The sequence below is a fragment of the Hesperophylax consimilis genome, chromosome 14 (assembly GCF_061612785.1).
Source record: "Hesperophylax consimilis isolate HC1 chromosome 14, BYU_Hcon_1.0, whole genome shotgun sequence".
Classification (NCBI taxonomy): domain Eukaryota; kingdom Metazoa; phylum Arthropoda; class Insecta; order Trichoptera; family Limnephilidae; genus Hesperophylax; species Hesperophylax consimilis.
This window is the reverse complement of record NC_142849.1, coordinates 18,790,268-18,808,366: the sequence shown is the minus strand read 5'-3', so window position 1 is coordinate 18,808,366 and position 18,099 is coordinate 18,790,268. Positions and strand designations below refer to the sequence as shown.

The 18,099-nt window shown below is 33.9% G+C and overlaps 1 protein-coding gene across 1 annotated transcript; it reads left to right on the top strand.

The window, feature by feature from the left end:
- Positions 1 to 1,314: 1,314 nt before the first annotated feature.
- LOC149417997 (coiled-coil domain-containing protein 63-like) lies at positions 1,315 to 16,641 on the top strand. The gene is given in 11 exon segments (XM_089639879.1): positions 1,315 to 1,389; positions 1,626 to 1,748; positions 2,532 to 2,742; positions 3,754 to 3,877; positions 7,980 to 8,154; positions 8,485 to 8,667; positions 8,742 to 8,892; positions 10,364 to 10,535; positions 12,343 to 12,457; positions 13,244 to 13,283; positions 16,571 to 16,641. Coding segments are annotated over 11 exon segments (1,440 nt in total).
- The last annotated feature ends 1,458 nt before the right edge of the window (positions 16,642 to 18,099 follow it).

Below are 18,099 nucleotides of genomic sequence, written 5' to 3'. Positions count from 1 at the left end.
AACACGCGACCGTAAAATCCGAGCAACTTTATAGAATCAGCACAAAATGTTTCATATAAGAAATCAAAACAACACAATCGCCTTGACAGTGTTATCGCAAGCTTATGCCAAATTAAGACTATACTTAGTTGCGCCGCGAAGCATAATGTGTGATGCCACGTGACCACGTGATTGACATAACTAGTCTCTTATGTTATGGTATTTTTCTATAGTAGTTGTTGTTAACTTTTGTAGATCTTTATTTTCTTGTATATAGAAACGTAGGACATTTCTCCAACAGTTTGCTTAATGGCATCTGTAAATCTACAAGTAAAATGCAACCTTTCTTAGATACGACCCAATATTATTCCTTAGTTACTTTTATCTAAGTCGCTAGTTATGCAATATTGTGTTTAGCTTTCTCCAGTATACAGCGACAACGACAGTAAGTAAATTTTGATAAAATATATCTTATCTTGAATTTCTGAACCCCCAGTTGAAAAGACCACGAACCGCCACTGCTTATTACGCTATGGCGTTTGTTTGGTTAAAACTGTCTTAAACCGGGCTCAGGGCCGGCTTTACCACACCAACGTTGAATGGATAGGTAAGAATCTAATTAGTAAGACAATTATAGGTATTTTGTAAGACGGATTATGTTTTAACTTACTTTGTTTCGTTTAAGTAAAATAATTTTTAAAAATTATTTCATAAACAGGTTAAAAATGAGAGAAAGATGTCACTATTCATGACTTCGAAACTAACGTGACCGTATAAGTGCAGTTTCACTTAGTTATTCCGGGCTGCAGATTGCCTAAATGATATGATGACTCAATATTGTAAATATAGGGATGACTTACCCATAAATAAACCGATAAATAAGATCGATAACTTCTGGTTTTTGTATGAAACAAATTGTTCCTAAAAAAACCATAGATATGCCAATATATAGACAGTACAATTCTCATTCGAAGCCTACTTATTATACCATATATCGATGAAAAACTATGAAAGTTTATTCCATAGACTTTCAGAGTTTTTCATTGGTGATCATATGACGTCACAATATTTCGGTTCCAATTTTCAATCGGAGTTATACCCCCTGTGTGGACTTACCCCATAGAGAATAAACTTAACGAAAACATTGAAGAAACAATCGTTGTCATGGAAATCTATTGCTTCAATGTTTCCCTAGTAACGCATGCAATAATATGAAAAAAGGGAAAATATTCAAATAATAGTTTGCACAATTGATTCTACCACTGAACAGAATAAAGATTGTTTTGTATAATATAATTTAATCAAGGGCTTAAACAAACGACATAGATCTTAAATATGGCGTTGAATACTGGAGAAGAGACAGATTTAGACAAAATTGCTGAAGATGAACTAGCAAGACTTCAACGACAGGTAAATAGTAAAAATATATCGTAAAGAAATAAGTGTGAACTTATTAAGCTTAAGTTTACTTATTTTGTGCGAAATCGTTTTTGATTTCTGCAAAACAAATTACTTCTAAAACAATTTGTCATTTTTCGAATCTGTGGATTTGTGATTTTTTATAATTTTTAGTACCTTATGAATGAGTTATTAATATGAATGTGTGCGGTTTATTTAATGATACAATGTTAATAATAATGTTTCAGTATCGGTTGATGGAAACAGAAAGATCCAATACGAGCAGTGCTTCAAAGCCGAAAATACGCAAACAAAGACAATTGCTAGAATCTTTGACTAGGGAATACGATCAAATTCTTTTGGATCTCAAGGTAATTAAAAAAACATGTTTTATTCATTTGTTTATAAAATAGACCCAATGTAAATATCGCAATACCCAGAACGTCCATCAAATTACTTGTTTTATTATGCTTGTTTAATTTTTTTGGAGAAATCTTCCCAAAAAAGATTTTTCTCATTTTTCTTTTGTTTATATACAGCATGCTTGTTAAAGGTTATTTCGGAATCTAATTTAACTTCTAACTAATTCATATAAGAAACATTTTCAATAATTACGCCATCAATTTTCTATTTTGTTTTCATTGCATATCAGTCCAATTATTTATCAAAACAATCAGTTCCACATTATTTAAACTTACATACTATTTACCATAATATTGAAACCAATATGTATACAAGTATCTAACATAAGAGTTCCGTTGGGCCATAATATCGAAACTAATATGCATAGCAGTATTATAAGAGCCCCGTTGGACCATAATACTGTACAACATAATACTGTTGGAACATAATACAACTTGCCACAACGTTGTTATGATATAGAAACCGTAACTGGCTGGTAAGATGGCCGTTACCAAAGTTGCTCGACATGACGTCATAGCCGCCGAATTCACGAATAAAAACGAAAATTTCGTTTTGGCGGCAAATCGAAAATGGCATTTTTAAATCGTTATAGAAAAATGATTCCTCGACTTAAAAATAAAAAAAATAAATTCTTCATTATCGTTATTTTTTAAACTAAAAAATACTCCATTCTTCGTCAATTAACTACCAAGCCAACCAACCAACCAACATCTGACTGTGTTACTTCTCAGGTTTCTCAGTCAGCGTCGAACTTAAAGCGAGACCTCTGTATCAGCAACGAGATGTCTGATCTGCTCGTCGACCAGGAGAATCTTAGCAAGGAGATTGCGTCCGAGAGATTCCAGTTGGAGGAGATGGATTTTCTTCTCAAACAATTAGAGAAAGAGATCTTCGCGTTGAAATCGAATCAGTCGACAGAAAAAGAGGTATGTTTTTGAACGTGTCAGATTGGTGTGAAAATCGATTAGGATAACATGAGATTTAAACATAAACTAATTTAAACAGCGACCGAAATGAATTACGTTTCGAATGCGTTTGATTCAAAAGAATACGGTAAAAATAAGTAATGATGATTATTGTAAATCTCTTCAAATTATAGACATCCTGTTAAAAACGGGACTGTATGCCGCTTTCTGATGAAGTGTTGTTAAATTATTAATATTATCAGAACACGTGTTCAACTACCTGCGTTGGTCTTAATGATATATTAGGACGAAATGCAAAAATGAGGTATTTGATGAACACGTGTTCGGACATCGTGGCAAAACATTTATATTTTAGTTAAAGTTTTTGAGGATACCCATCAAATCATTGGTTAATCCCTTTTTAACTATACGAAAAATTTGTGTAGATTTTTAATTACAACATATAAATAAATAAATATTTTTTAATACAAAATAGGTTCTATAGATTATTTTTTTATTAGAAAAACTCATTATATGACTCGTGAAATATCACGGGATAGTCATAAAACCGATATTTTCAGTCGAGTAGAGAGCAGTGTGCGAGGACTTGATTTGGCAGTTTCCGGTCGTTCGGGCGTTGAAGGAATTGGAGGTCAAAGGGGATTCAAATTTTTCGCTTCTTGTTTGATCCAAGAGATATTTTGAATTCTCAACGAATCAGTTCCAACGTTGGAGGAAATATATACATTATTCCTCCGAGGTTTCAACAATGGCTTTTTAAGACTAAAAATCTGCAAATTTATTATTATACCTAATAATTAATCTTATTTTAATCACATTAAACAGTACAGCAGCTTTTGTAATGGTACGTATATATTTGCGAACCGAGCAAAAAATACGGGAAAGGAACGAAGCAACTGCAAGCGGCGTTTCGCGCCATTCAAGTTGAGGTTCACTTCGGCAGTTTGGCTCGCGTATGTATACGTATCATAACAGAAACGCAATTTGAAAGTACAATATTGAGTGAAACAGGCCACGGAGCTTGCAGTGCATAATCACCAGCGCGTGTCGCAGCTTGAAAACCGCCTTGAGGTGGCCAAGAAACGATTCAACTCCGTCAACACCAACAACTTTAAGATGCGCCAGGAGATAGACCACCTGCTGCAGGAAAGGTTAATACAATTACCTTTATATTAGACATACATATTAGAAATAACCAGTGCTTTTTTTTCCATTTAACGCGGTGGAACGGCGTTCCGGCACCTTTTTTCACGGTTTTATTTCAAAATTAATTAAACGAAAAAATATTTGCGCTTAAGTAATTACAATAATAATTCGTTAAAATGATAATAGTGAAGTAACCGTATAGTTTAAATAGCAAACCTGCGTATGTAACTAGCTTCATACGTATGTCTTTGCGTATTATGATTTTGACAGTTTGACGCATTTATTTATGGTTTGACGTTTATCGCATGGCGGCATCTGCGTATATTTTTATTTACGTTTGTTTAGTCAGTTTGTGTTACGATTACGTGTTGTTTTATATATTATTTAGTGCAACTCCAAGTTTAAATATGAAAAAAATTTCCTTTTACTTCTCAACCACCGGCAGCGGCGCCGATTCCGTAAATAAAAAGCTCAAAACAGTAACAGAAACGATGACAGAAGATATGGAAATATCGGTACATGTAGATGTTCCTGAATCATCTCGAGCTGATCTCGGGGATCAAGGTCGAACTCAAAACGATTGGCCAGACTGCTGGTCATTAGATCAAAAAAACGATTTTTGCTCAAAAAACGAATGGTTGAACGTACACAAAATGAAACTTCGCTGCACAATTTGCAGAAACGTTGGAACTCTTGGAACTGAAACGACAATGGGAATGAAAATATCCAAAGAATGGGCCAATAATGAAATTACGTATTCTGGGAAAGAGAGGAAGCTACAATTGGGGTCACTTCGAAAAAAATTTTTCGATCACAGAGGATCTATTGCACACAAAGCAGCGTTAAAAATCATTTCTGAAGCCAAAAATAAGCGGATTGAAAATACTTTTTTAAAATCGTTATCTCGCGAAAAAGTAATAACAGCAAACATTTTTCGAACTGCATATAAAGTAGCTAAGGAAAATCAATCATTCAATATGTTTGAAAGTGAAATTAATCTCCAAGAACTAAATGGGATCGAAATGGGTCATATTCTCCATTCCACTAACGCATGTATCAACATTGTAAATCATATATGTGATGAAATGAGAAAAAATGTTTTCAAAGAAATTGTTCAGTCGAAAAATATAATTTCTTTGATAATTGATGAGTCTACCACCATAAGCCAAAAAACCACCCTCATTGTGTATGTTCGATGCTGTGTCGAAAGTGTTGGAATGAATTCACCAATTAATTTGTTTTTGGATTTGATTGAACTTAAAGACGTAACGGCAAAAGGAATATTTGAATCATTACTCCAATCTCTTGATTTATATGGGATGACAGAAGAATATTTAAAAAAATATTTAGTTTCGGTTGCATGCGACGGCGCTGCTGTGATGTTAGGTTCTAAAAATGGAGTGAAAAAATTGCTGACAGAAAAATTTCCTTCAATTATAGTTTGGCATTGTGCTAATCACAGGTTAGAATTATCAGTAAGTGATGTTGTAAAGAAAATTTCAGGGATCAATAGATTCAAATCATTTATTGATAAACTTTATGTTTTATACCATGCGTCGCCGAAAAATAATAGAGTTGCATTTATGTGCAGAATCACTAGGCGTTGAGGTACTGAAAATCGGAAGAGTTTTAAGTACCCGTTGGGTGGCATCTAGTTTTCGTTCAGTTTCGGCTGTGTGGAATAATTATGAATCCCTTGTGCGTCATTTTGAAGAAGCGATGAATGACCCTACAAGAGATAAAAATGACAAGTGTACTTACAGTGGCTTAAAGAACAAAATAACATCAACAGCATTTTTATTGGATCTAGCATTGATGTGCGACGCTCTCCAAGAATTGTCGGAACTTAGTTTGGATCTACAAAATCGCAATGTGAACCTTTACATTGCAAATCGAAAAATAAATGAACTCGTTCAAGTTTTTGAAGAAAGAAAACAGAATTTTGGACCCTATTATAAATGTGCTGCAGCTGCTATAAGCAATCTGCATTTTCGTGGAGTTTTACTTCACGAAAAAGTTTCTAAAAATGATCCTCCTATTGATCCGAAAATATTTTATTCCACGTTGAAAACGTCGATTGAAAAAAGGCTGCTAGATAATAAAGATGTCGAGTTTGCACTTTGGGCTCGCGTACTTGACCAAAAATATTGGCCTGAAGACATTGATAATCGGTTGACATTTGGAGAGATGGAAATTAGAAACATTTCGATCAGGCTACAACTAGATGAACGAGAAATGATTCGTAGATTTCGCGAATACATTCTCGAAAAGACATATTCTGAAAAACTCTTGCGTTTGGTATATGCTCTGAATTCTATTCCCATTTCTTCAAGTGAATGTGAACGGGGGTTTTCGCAAATGAATCTTATTATTACCCCAACAAGAGCTTCGTTAAACACTAAAACAGTTTCGGCACTCTTGTTCATCAAACTCGTGGGACCACCCTTGACACTTTTCGATCCTTCAAAATATGTTGATAGGTGGTTACTTAAAGGAAGACATTCGGCCTTAGACTCTAACACTTAGAAAAGGAATCGAGATGATGTATCAGACGAGAATTGGAAAAAACTTTGGAAATCACTCTAAACTTTTATTCAAGTTCATAAATAAATACATTACATAATATGTATTTACAATTATATTTTAAATTTAGTATTATTTGTACAATATATTTCAAATATAATGTATGTATTTTATTGTTTCTGTAGCTTAGTCTTGACTAAAATAAAAAAAAAATATCGTAAAAATCAACCTTTTTTTGTTCGCTTCGTGGCATAGCTCCTTTAAATTTCATTTGAGTGACATTTGAATATAATTTTATTTAGTAAAAAGCTTGACATGAAGTGAGTTCCGGCACCTTTTTTTTTAAAAAAAAAGCCCTGGAAATAACTATTATAACCACAGAACAGATCATGCCTAGAAGTGTACCAAACTTTTTATATTTTATTACATTAACTCCACACAGGAGGCCTTGAGAAAAATAATTTTCCTCATCTTTGGGGATACTGTGATTGGGTATTTTTTAAGGAAAGCAGAGGAATTTCTGGGAAGGAAATAGGTATAAGAGGTGGGTATTAATCTAGGGTTCAGTGTGTTTAGTAACTGACGCAAGACGATGGGTCGAGAGAGACCTGTTGGAGAGATCAAAGATTTTCCCCAAACAGGACTCTCCAGATCCGGCTCACCACTCAGTTGGGGGGCAGGCGCATCCGCCGCCAATACCTGAACACACCTCACACAATGAACCCGGACATCCCTGCTAAGTCACCAAACGTAGCGAAAAAATCGGTGTTGGTTATCTTAATAATGGTTCCCGGGGCGGCGTTACCCATACCCGCCTCCCAAATTGAATCTTAAACAATTTCACCGCAACTAAGAAGAACTTCCCATATTTCGGGTTTATAGACACGCCCTTAACATTCTTTCATTTTATTTCTACAGTGGTTATAATATTATGATGGTATTATAACTTTAATCTCTTGAGTGCTTTTTGAGGTACTGGAGGATTGTCTGTATGGGTGTGTTCTTTTTTTAAGTCAAGAAGATTTCATTTTATGATTTTTAAAATACTGTTTTTTCACTTCAATGAAATATGGCTTTATTAAAAATGGAAATTTTCAGCATTTTTAAATGTGAAAAGTACACCACGAAAGTTGAGAGCTATTCTTCCAGTGGAGCAATGGTATCAGTCAAGATATAACTACACTTTAATCAAATGTCCTTTCTTTTTTAGCTGTGGAATTGTACCAAGGCTCTGAAGGTATTTTCTACTCTAGAACGAGGGACAGAAAATTATTTTAATTTATTCGAACTATTCATCAATTTTCAAAAATTCAAGTGACTAGTAAATAAGTAATGCCAGTAATGGACGGGTTGTTTCGGAGAATTTTAACAATTCATCAAATTTCATCGTTCATTTTCAAGTTCTGTGAAAGATTTTTTCAAGTTCTGTTTTTATTTCAGTTTTGTCAAGCAACTAGCCTACAATGATATTATAACAGAACTTGAATAGGACTTTCACAGAACCCGAAAATGAACGTTGAAATTTGATGAATTGTTCAAATTCTCCGAAACAACCCGTCCTTAATGTTTTCCAAATTTAAACAGGGCTAACTTCAACATAGTCTGGGCAAAGACCCTCAACAGCCTGGCAGGGGGTAAGAATATGATGATGGAGCTGGTGGAGCAGTCTACCCTGTTGTATGACCAGAGGGAGGAGTGGTGCAGGAAACTTCAGGTGATTCGGGAGAGAGCCCAGGGGGACCAAGTGGAACACGTACAGGTGTGATAAATACTGTGGCAAAATAAATAAACTATTTAATCATGCAAAAAAACGGCTAAAGTCAAAAACACCTTACAACTTACAAAATTCTAGCGCCCCTAGCACCATAAGCGGAGAACTTCCTAGACGCACGATGTTCTCCAAAACAATGTCATTCGCGAGTCTCGATTCAGATGAACTGCGTATATTCGTCTTGTTTGCTTACATGCGTATCGTGTATCAAATATCTAAATTATACTTTATTTTGATTTTATATGTTAAAAGACCATTTTAGTAAATCTTATTCTGAAATGGATAATTCCTGAAATCCATTTGATTTTAATGATGTAGGAAATGGGAGAGCTACAACGACAACTGGACCACGATTCAAAACTCCAGCAGTTCTTGGCTGTGAAGGGTTCCAAAAGAGTGATGGCTGAACTCGAAGCCAAGGAGGCCGCAAAAAAGAGAGCTCAAAGAGATAACGACATTGCGACTCAGGAAAGGCACAAGGATATTTTTAAGATGGTTCAGGTAACAATGCTTAAAAAAACATGTATTTTTTTATTTATTTCTCCGTTAAGAGATTAAAGTAAAGTATTTTGCAGGAATATGCCGCTGAAAATGACGTAGAGCGACTGATCAATCAATTCACAAAGCAAGATGAAGAGAATTATGCACTATTCAACTATGTGAACGAGGTTAACCAAGAACTTGAAGCGTTGGCAGCAAACGTTTCAGAACTGAAGATTAATTTGGGCAAGTAAAAAATTAACAATACTTAATATATAAATTTACTAAATCCTTTGTGTTTATTCAGCGTGTGTTGTCAGTTTGGTCGTTATATTTTTTCTGCAACCCAAAACATTAAGTTGTTGCGATTATTACACTTTTCTTACACCCTTGCCCACTTCTTTATAATCACCGTGTAGCTCGAGTGATGAAGGGGGACCATATTTTTATTTTTGTAGAAAAGAAAGAGTAACTTACAGTTGAAGTGTTCAAAGGTTCAGCATTTCTGCCATTAATTATTTTACCTATAATATTGTACAGTATTAAAGAGCAGGATTTTTGAGTATAAGTATTACTATAAAGTGAAGCGTAGAAATAATCAAAAGTAAGTATAAACTATTATAAAAATACGGAAAAAACATAAAAAAAAGAGAATGACAGATTATGGAAATAGACATTTTTAGTTGACTCAATTCATAAACATACACATTTCATTGCTAGGGACATACAGTATATTTAAAATCATGGTCCTGCCTCAGCGAGTTTTATTGTAATCTCTCATTCGTAGTGCTCAATGTCTTAAATTTATTTATACGCGACCAAACCACTTTATTAAAAATTCAAATCGTGCCAGCCAACGACATGGCGCTTGTGAATATGCTGTGCCTCACTGCAAAACCAGGTTGGCCCAAAGTCATATTAGTTTTATTGCTCCAAAAATGTATAATTCTTTATGTATAACCTTTAAAAGGGACACGTGTGTAAACCTTCAATCTTTTAAAAAGTACATCAAATCTTGGCTAAAAAACACTGAACTAGATATTTTTTTCTTATAAGTTTTAGCAAAGCTATCTGTAACATTTATATCCATGTATGCATTATTTTTTATTATTTCACATACATACAAAACAGCGGATATATTTTATTGTTTGTAATGCTTTGTCTGCTAATTCACTTTTTAAGATGTCTTCAAAAACTAGTATTTACCTTATTTTTTGTGTTATTTTAAAACTTTTACATGTTACATGATTTAGTTTCTTGTATTGCATCTCTACAGTAACTCTTTTAAAATAACTTAAATTTATATTTAATATTGTATCTTCACTTAAACCTTAGAAATAAAATAAAAATACTTATAATACCCACACTCAGGCTTCGCCTTCGTTTATTTTTAATTATGTACATTTATTTCAATATTTTTTATACATTTTTCAATATTTTATGTAATGTATAAAAAAAAAATTCAATAAAAAAAAAAAAAAAAATTCTCTTGCATGAGTGGTTTGTGAGAAAGGGAGATAAGTTACGAAGGAACTATCAGCGTTATGGATATACACGTAATTTCAAAGAGTACTATGGCGGAGTACGGTGTCACAGATTAAAGTGTCACAGCGGACAATGCCACAAAGCCCAGTATCAAAGATTAAAGTAATTCAGTGTAATGATGGTATTAAACTAACCAATAGGATGCATAAAATATATTCTTTTGATTATTTAGAGAATATGAGAACTGAAAAGAGAGAGAGGGAGGCGGTGGAGCAAGAGACGTTGGACACTTTGAAAACCGCATTGAGGAAGCAGAAACAATGCACGGCAGATGCGAAGGAACAAGCGGTAGAGTCGCAGAATAGATTGGACAACTCGATGGCAGACATATTGAGCCTTTTCAAGTAAGTTGTACCCAAGACAAAGTATAAATGAACGTTTTGAAGTAGTCAATGATCCTCTCAGATATAGTGATTGATTTTTTGTCGATAATGCACAAGACGTAGTCACAATGGTCGTATGGTAAACCATTTTAACGAAAACATTGATGACCATTGACAATTATTGTGGTATTCTGGCATTTTCCTCTTAGTTAGCAATGCACTTAAATAATCGGGAGTTTTCAATAACACTTAAGTTGGTTCTGAGATAACGAGTCAGTTTATTATCGTTTCAATGAAATATTCAAATAATAGAAGTATTTGCAATGAATATCTAACTGGACTCGGATCTCTTCTATAAAGATACTGAAGATGGAGAATCACTGAAGATGCTCGCCCGTAGATTGGCTAACATCGGTTGTCTTAGTTAATCGGGTATTAGACCCAAAAGTCCGACAGCTGTCTATCGTGTGGTATTACCACTGACATCTATGGAGAAAACTTAAAACTACATAAAACTTTGTATCCTAACGCCATCTGTTGAGGGACATAGAAACTACATATATATACCAACACTACAATTACTAACTGTTGGCTAAATAATAGTATTTTAAATTTAAACAGAAAAAAAACCCAAAAACATCACCTTAAGCATCTCATATATAAGTCAAATATATCAACTCTGACACTCATAACTTTTTTTCTCCGTAATTTTTATTTCATCATAATCAATTATACTCTAAATAATATTTGTCTAAACTCTAACATTGACATTTTTTCGGATTCACTGCCCAAATTCAAACGTGGCATCATGTCAATAATTTAAACTGTTCAATGCGCATACATACAGACACACACACACAAACACTCACACATACATTACACACACTCCTATATACTACACAGTACACACGTCACCTGGTAATTAAGGAATAAACATACCATTTAGCAGACATTACAAGGAAACATATCATAGGTACTCAACATGAAGTATCTTATTCCTGTATATTGTTTCATCTCTGTAAATCATGTACTGTTTGTTTATATAATATAAAATAAAATAAAATTAAAACACGTAACTGCAACCTCTTGAAAATGTAGACGAAATCGTGTAAAAATAGTAAAATTTAATAATAATACTCAAACGATTTGGCGCCGTACAAATATAAAATATATTTTATTATTAGCTATAGACTAGACAAACCATTATAACAACTTATAGCTAGCAGATTGCATCCACCGGTTCGTCGATCAATAATGATAAACTATATGTTCAATGCGTTTGACTAGTGAACGTGATGCTGCGTTTGAATGTACATTCTCGTATATACATATAACCCACATTACAGTATTCATGTACAAGCTGTTAAAAGAATACAAAAAATTCTTACGTTTTCTAATTTTTATAATGGGTATTCCAGCAATTTATTGAACTACAAAACTCTTTTAAATTATCTTAACACGTTTAATTGTTATACAGTATTTCTATATAAAATTCGAAATAATGCATTTGAAAATCCGGAATTGCTTGCAGTGACAAGCTTTCGAATTCCACTATGTAATACTAGAAGTCGGGATTTATTTAAGTGCGAAAATTCTTTGACTAACTACCATATGTATTCCTCGCTGCCCAGACTATTTATGGAGAGAAATAACTTTTTCGCGTCAGGGGACATCTTTAATTAATCAAAAGGTTGTTACTGAGGCAGTTTAGTTTTGTATAATAAATACTGTATAATTTTGACTATTCTTGTTAAAAAAAACATTAAAAAGAGCGATAATTTATATATATAATACGAATATCAATGTTATGTTGTTCTGCTCCCAACAGAATGATGCAATGTGATGCAGCACCAATCCTGAAACTACTGGGTACCAACACCAACGTGGACATCAACAACGTCATGCTATACCTGAAGACAATCGAGAGGAAAACTTTGGACGTCGTTAACTGCGCGTACTATGCAGTACGTACCAGTTACTTTGTTCACTGAACGGGATATTAAACCACACCGGTACACAATTTTGTATCGAATCAGAGACGGACCGGACAATTTATCAGAGAAAGATTGCCCGTTTTAGAATGTACACAGTCTACGACTTATAATAATATCGATCGTCCAATTAGATTATTCGGTGACTCTTAACCGGTCTTCGAAATAGTGATAGTAGTAATTTTGAGCACTAAAAAAAGTATTTTATTTTTATTTATTCTTAAGAGCTTTATTATTACGCGGGACAGCTATTTCACCTTCTGAAGTTATTTATTTATTTATTTACGCCCTAATGGGCTTTTACAAAAGTAGTTAACAAGTAATACAGTTGTGTTACATAGTTTACAATAAATTATGATTTTTGATTAAATTAAGGTAAATTAAAATTAATAGTCTGGATTACGGAAAGCTAAATATGTATTAAGGAACACATACATATAAAAACAAAAGTGTATTCACTACGGAGTTGTGAATTCATACATCTCAGTAAAATAATTAAAAAGATTTCGCTTTATAACTAATACGGAATCTTTAAGCATGTCTACAATATTCCCAAATTTATTCCCAAAATGATGTAGTCTATTTATAGGTGTATGAGCTTCATAGTTGGTTTTAAAATTGTCACAGAAAAATGTAGCACTTTGCCTCGTGTTTCTAGTCGGTACGTAAAATTTTATTTTGGCGAGAATTTCAGGGTTGTCAATGTAATTATTAATAATTTTATTTAAAAGTACAAAGTCAGAGATGATCCGCCTATCTGATAGCGTTATTCAGTTAAGTTGTTTCATCAAAAGAACATAGTTAATATTTTGAATTGGAATATTCAGTTTAAAGTTAATAAATCTTAGAAATTTGTGCTGTACTCTTTCAATATTGTCAGAATGCGTTTTATACAATGGGGACCAAATAGGTGAATTATGCTCTACCTGGCTTCTTACTAAAGAAGTGTACAATGTTTTCAAACATTCAAGTGACTTGAAATCACTCGTATTATCACACTATTACCAAATTTAAAAGAAAAAAATGCAGGCAGTGATGGATATTAGTTCAGAGAGATTTCTCATTCGAATGTCGTAAAATATGTCTATAAATATCCGAAGAAATTTTGTTTGTGAGCAATATACTTTTTCCCACCGGGAAAACCATTGGCAGGTTTGCCTCTTAATATTCCTTTTTACAATTTGGGAGGCGGGTTTAGGTACCGCCGTCCAAGGAACCATTTATTGGATAACCAACAACTCTGCTATATGTCACTTCAAGTGGTTCGCTAATTTTGGTGACTTAGCAGGGGTGCCCGGGTTCATCGGGAAAGGTTGGTTTGGGAAGACCCTTTGACCTGTCCAACTGATATCTCTTGACCCATCGTCTTGCGCTGCAGCGGGAAGGATAGATCAAACATCCGCTACTCCTGAACACAATTATCCCTAGATTCCTACCCATCCCTAATACCTGTTTCCTTCCCAGAACTTCCTCTGCTTCCTTTCCATAAAAAAAACCTTCACACAGAATCCCCAAAATTGTCATATACCCTGCAGGGAAATTATTTTCCTCAGGGCCTCCTATGTGAGATCAATGTAAAAACATGAAAACAGAATAATAATGACACTATCTTAGATAATCAGGAACAAAAATGGCAGAATTATCTGTACAGTACAGCCTCACATTATTATAAATAAACGGTTAGCTTTATTTCGACCTGCAGGGAGTGGAATCCGAGCACGCCCATAAAAACCAACATTAGATATAAACGCAACTACTAAACCACCGAGTTTTTAACCAAAAACAGGTTTTAAAAGTTTAATCAAGGTTTCTTTGCAAAACCGAAAAAAAATCTGATTCTTATATTCAGAGTTGTGTGATGATTATAGAACAAATTACCAAAATATTGAACATTTATGGACAAAGGTTTACCAAACAATTTTCCTTTTGCCGTGTCTGTAAATCTACCTAACGGGATATATGGATATTCTTAAACCACTGGGAGAGTCTGTCTCTGCCTATTGCCTACTGACTACTCCTATTACTGGTAAAGTTCTAGTTAAAGTCCGTGAGAACAACTAATAACTAATGACAGCTCTGGAGATTTGGGATTAATTCTCATGGCTATTGAAACTGTTTCTCATTATTTCGCCACCCATTCATACAAACTTGCCAGCTATTAGAACTGCCTGACATTGTTTAGTTTTCATCTTTAGTAGCCGTGAAAGTTGAGAATAAGGTTTTTTGTCTGACGAATACATTTCATATCCGACATAATTATTGTGTCACATATACTCCATGTTTGTAGATGCGAATAGGAAATTTGGACGGTTCAAATTTATAGTTTAAAAATTAGTGCAGGTTAATCATTTAAAAGAGATCCTTACTTGTATAGTGCTACACTGAATTGATAATTTTTATATTTTATTTAATAATAATTTTGATTTTGATGAAGCTTAAGAATGAAGCTACGCACCCAGCATCTTTGGGTGCGTAGTAAGGGGAGTGGGTTTTCCAAGCGAGTTCGAAAACTTTTTTGTAACTCTCGATATCATCGGTGAACACAAATATATTCAAACGTTTCTTCTAAAATTATTTTACTACACCTACGTTTAACTGATGTAAAAAGCGTATAATTAATAGGCATTTAACGTCTAGAAAAATTGGTAAGAAATTACTAATTATTTTTTTTTCTAAAACATCTACGTATTAAAGATTTCCATCAATTACACTCCCTTACTATTCCAAGCCCTCCCAACTTCCTTCTTCTTCTTCATATTTTTATCAATCCTAAAAAAATACCACAAAATTAAAACTCTAACTATGAGCAATTGGGACTCTTGTGGCGTATTCAAAATAAATAAAGATATTTTGAAATATGTCAAAAATGTCATCTTGGTGTAATGTATACAGTCTAATATTTATAGAACGGTTCCATAATAACTCAACACAGTGACAATTCAACACACTTTTAAAAAGTGATATAAAGTCATTAGAAACGATGAAATTTTTTTTGAACCTAACCTAACCTACTTAACCCAGTTAGTAAAGTTTTTGTTTCATATCTTTCCATGACTTTATATAACTTTTTAAAGATGTGATGAATTATCATTGTGACGATTTATCCGGTCACCTTATAGTACACGTCATCTTGGTGTAATGTATACAATCTAATATTTATTGTACACGTTATCTTTGTGTAATTAATACAATCTAATCCCATTATTTCGTCGATCCGCCCAGAAAGGCCGGTTACCAAAAAACCCGTGGGATCTAAATTTCTATCTTCGCGACCAACAACCCGTGTTTTGAGAAATCTTTCATACCAAAATCATGCATAGAAGTTCGTGTATAAATAATGAAAAAGTTTTTCAAATCATTAATGTCACCAGTTTTGTCAATTCTTGGCGACTCTACTCTCATAATACCATATTTTCAAAAATACTAATTTCGGCTGTCTGTACGTCCTGCGTAACACTGGCTTGATGAACTCAAATGTTCTTTGAAGCAGAGAATATTTTTTTAAATTGGAACTGATTGTGTAAATAATTCAAACAAGCAATAAGGTACCTACCTTTAATATAATATTACAACTGAAGTTTATTTTAAATATGCCTTTTTTAAATTTTGAACTGACTTGTCAAATTTTTAGTTCAGACTCTTCCGTGAATTTCACGGGTCTGCACTAGTGTATATTATAATACGATACCAGAGCTAGATTATTCGGTACTCATATAATAGGAATCGTATTAGGTATACATATTTTATCATTTAACAATAATTCAACGCCAATTAAAGTACAGATCTGAGCGTGCGATGAATTTTAAAGTGCCACGTGATCAAGTCAATTCCATCGGGCAACGACAGTCTGCAAATGGCAGCGATTGATGTTGATACTCGATGTTACTGCTGGTTTATGTGTTGTTTTACCGCAAGCATTTTAAATACATAAACTGAGTGATTAAACTAATTTAAACAGTGATATCAACTTAGTGAAACCACTTACTTCGTAATTTGGCGGTCTTGCTCTCAGGCCTGTACTGGTCTAGTAAGGTTTGCTAATAATTATATTGACGTATGTTTCAGGAGAGGGTTCGGCAGATAGAAGAAAACAGGAACAAGATGAAGACAGTGACCACGTCCAGCGCGCCGGTTAAAGTGAAGACAACGGGAAAGGAGCAGAAAAAGGGAAGGTCCAAAGCCAACTTTGCCGCCGAAAGGTCGTCTAAAGTTTAGAAAAGCTAGAATCTGAAAAGGGTTGGGAAAAGATGAAAGAATTTTAGAGGACTCACTATCTAACGTAGGTTAGATGCTATGGAAGACTATTATTGAGATTATTGAAACATTGATTTTATTTTTTTAAACTATTATTTTATAATTTGGTTTTGTTAGGTATAACTTAACTCTATTTATGGCGATCCCCAAAACGGATACTATAACTGAACCCATACAAATCTTTGCTTTAGACCAGAGGTTCCCAAAATGGTCTGTATAGACCCCCAGGCGTACATATACCTATATAAGTATACTCAAATATACCCCTGATATAATTAATCTACTGTGAATATATTTCTTCTGGAGATAATAATTATTTTAATGATACAAGTGAATGAACCCCCAATCAAAAAAAAGTCATCATCAACATTCAGGCGTTCCGTAAATGATATAATACAGCTATCACAGATTGTGTGTACATAAAGCTTCAAACATTGGCGCAAACATTTTTGTCTTCATACACATTCTGTCTCCTCCTTTTGGTGAAACATTGGGGCGCGGTGGGCGAGACCATAGACGTTTTTTAAATTTTTTTGTAGATGTCTGTTGAAGAATACGCGTGTGATCTCAGTTTTTTGCTGTCAACGGAAGACGCTCTTGCAGTATTATCGATCGCACAAATTATTGCACCAGGGAGGAAACACCAATTTGAGTTCGAACATACCTTCGACTTCGACATTTTAATTGATATCGGGAATTGAAAATATAAGACAGATTTGTTTTCGATAATTTTTTTTGCGTCTTGGAGACTGATTTCAAAGAGTTAGTTTTATTTACTCTCCCAGATATTAAAAACAACTACGTGGCAAAGAGACGTCATTTCACCAGAAATGCGACTTTGTGTCACATTACGATTTCTCGCATCTGGGGATTATTTTATATTTTTTACTCGGGAGAAATTTTCAATTTGTGTGGATATTGAGGCGAGTAATTATTTCTTATAATAATTAGTTATTAATATTTAAGTCTAATGTACCACTTGAGAATCTTGAATCAGCTACTGTCAAAAATTGTTTAATAATTGCTAAACAATCTTGGCTACAGAAACAGATCTCCACGCTGAGAATATTTCCTGGCGTGTCTCCATTTACGGTATTATAATTTAAAATCATAAATTATCACATAAGTATATTTATTATATTGTGCTTAAGTTAAATAATCTATAAATTCATAATTATTAAGCTCGATCCGTGCACATAACCTCAAAAACTCGTGCGATTTATGCTCTGTTACTGATCGCACAGCGCTGTGTTTTGGTGGTTGTCAACAAATGATATAATCCCCTCCCCCGCCTTCCCCGTTTCTAACGCACGGAGAATGTTTTCCATCGGCCACGGCAA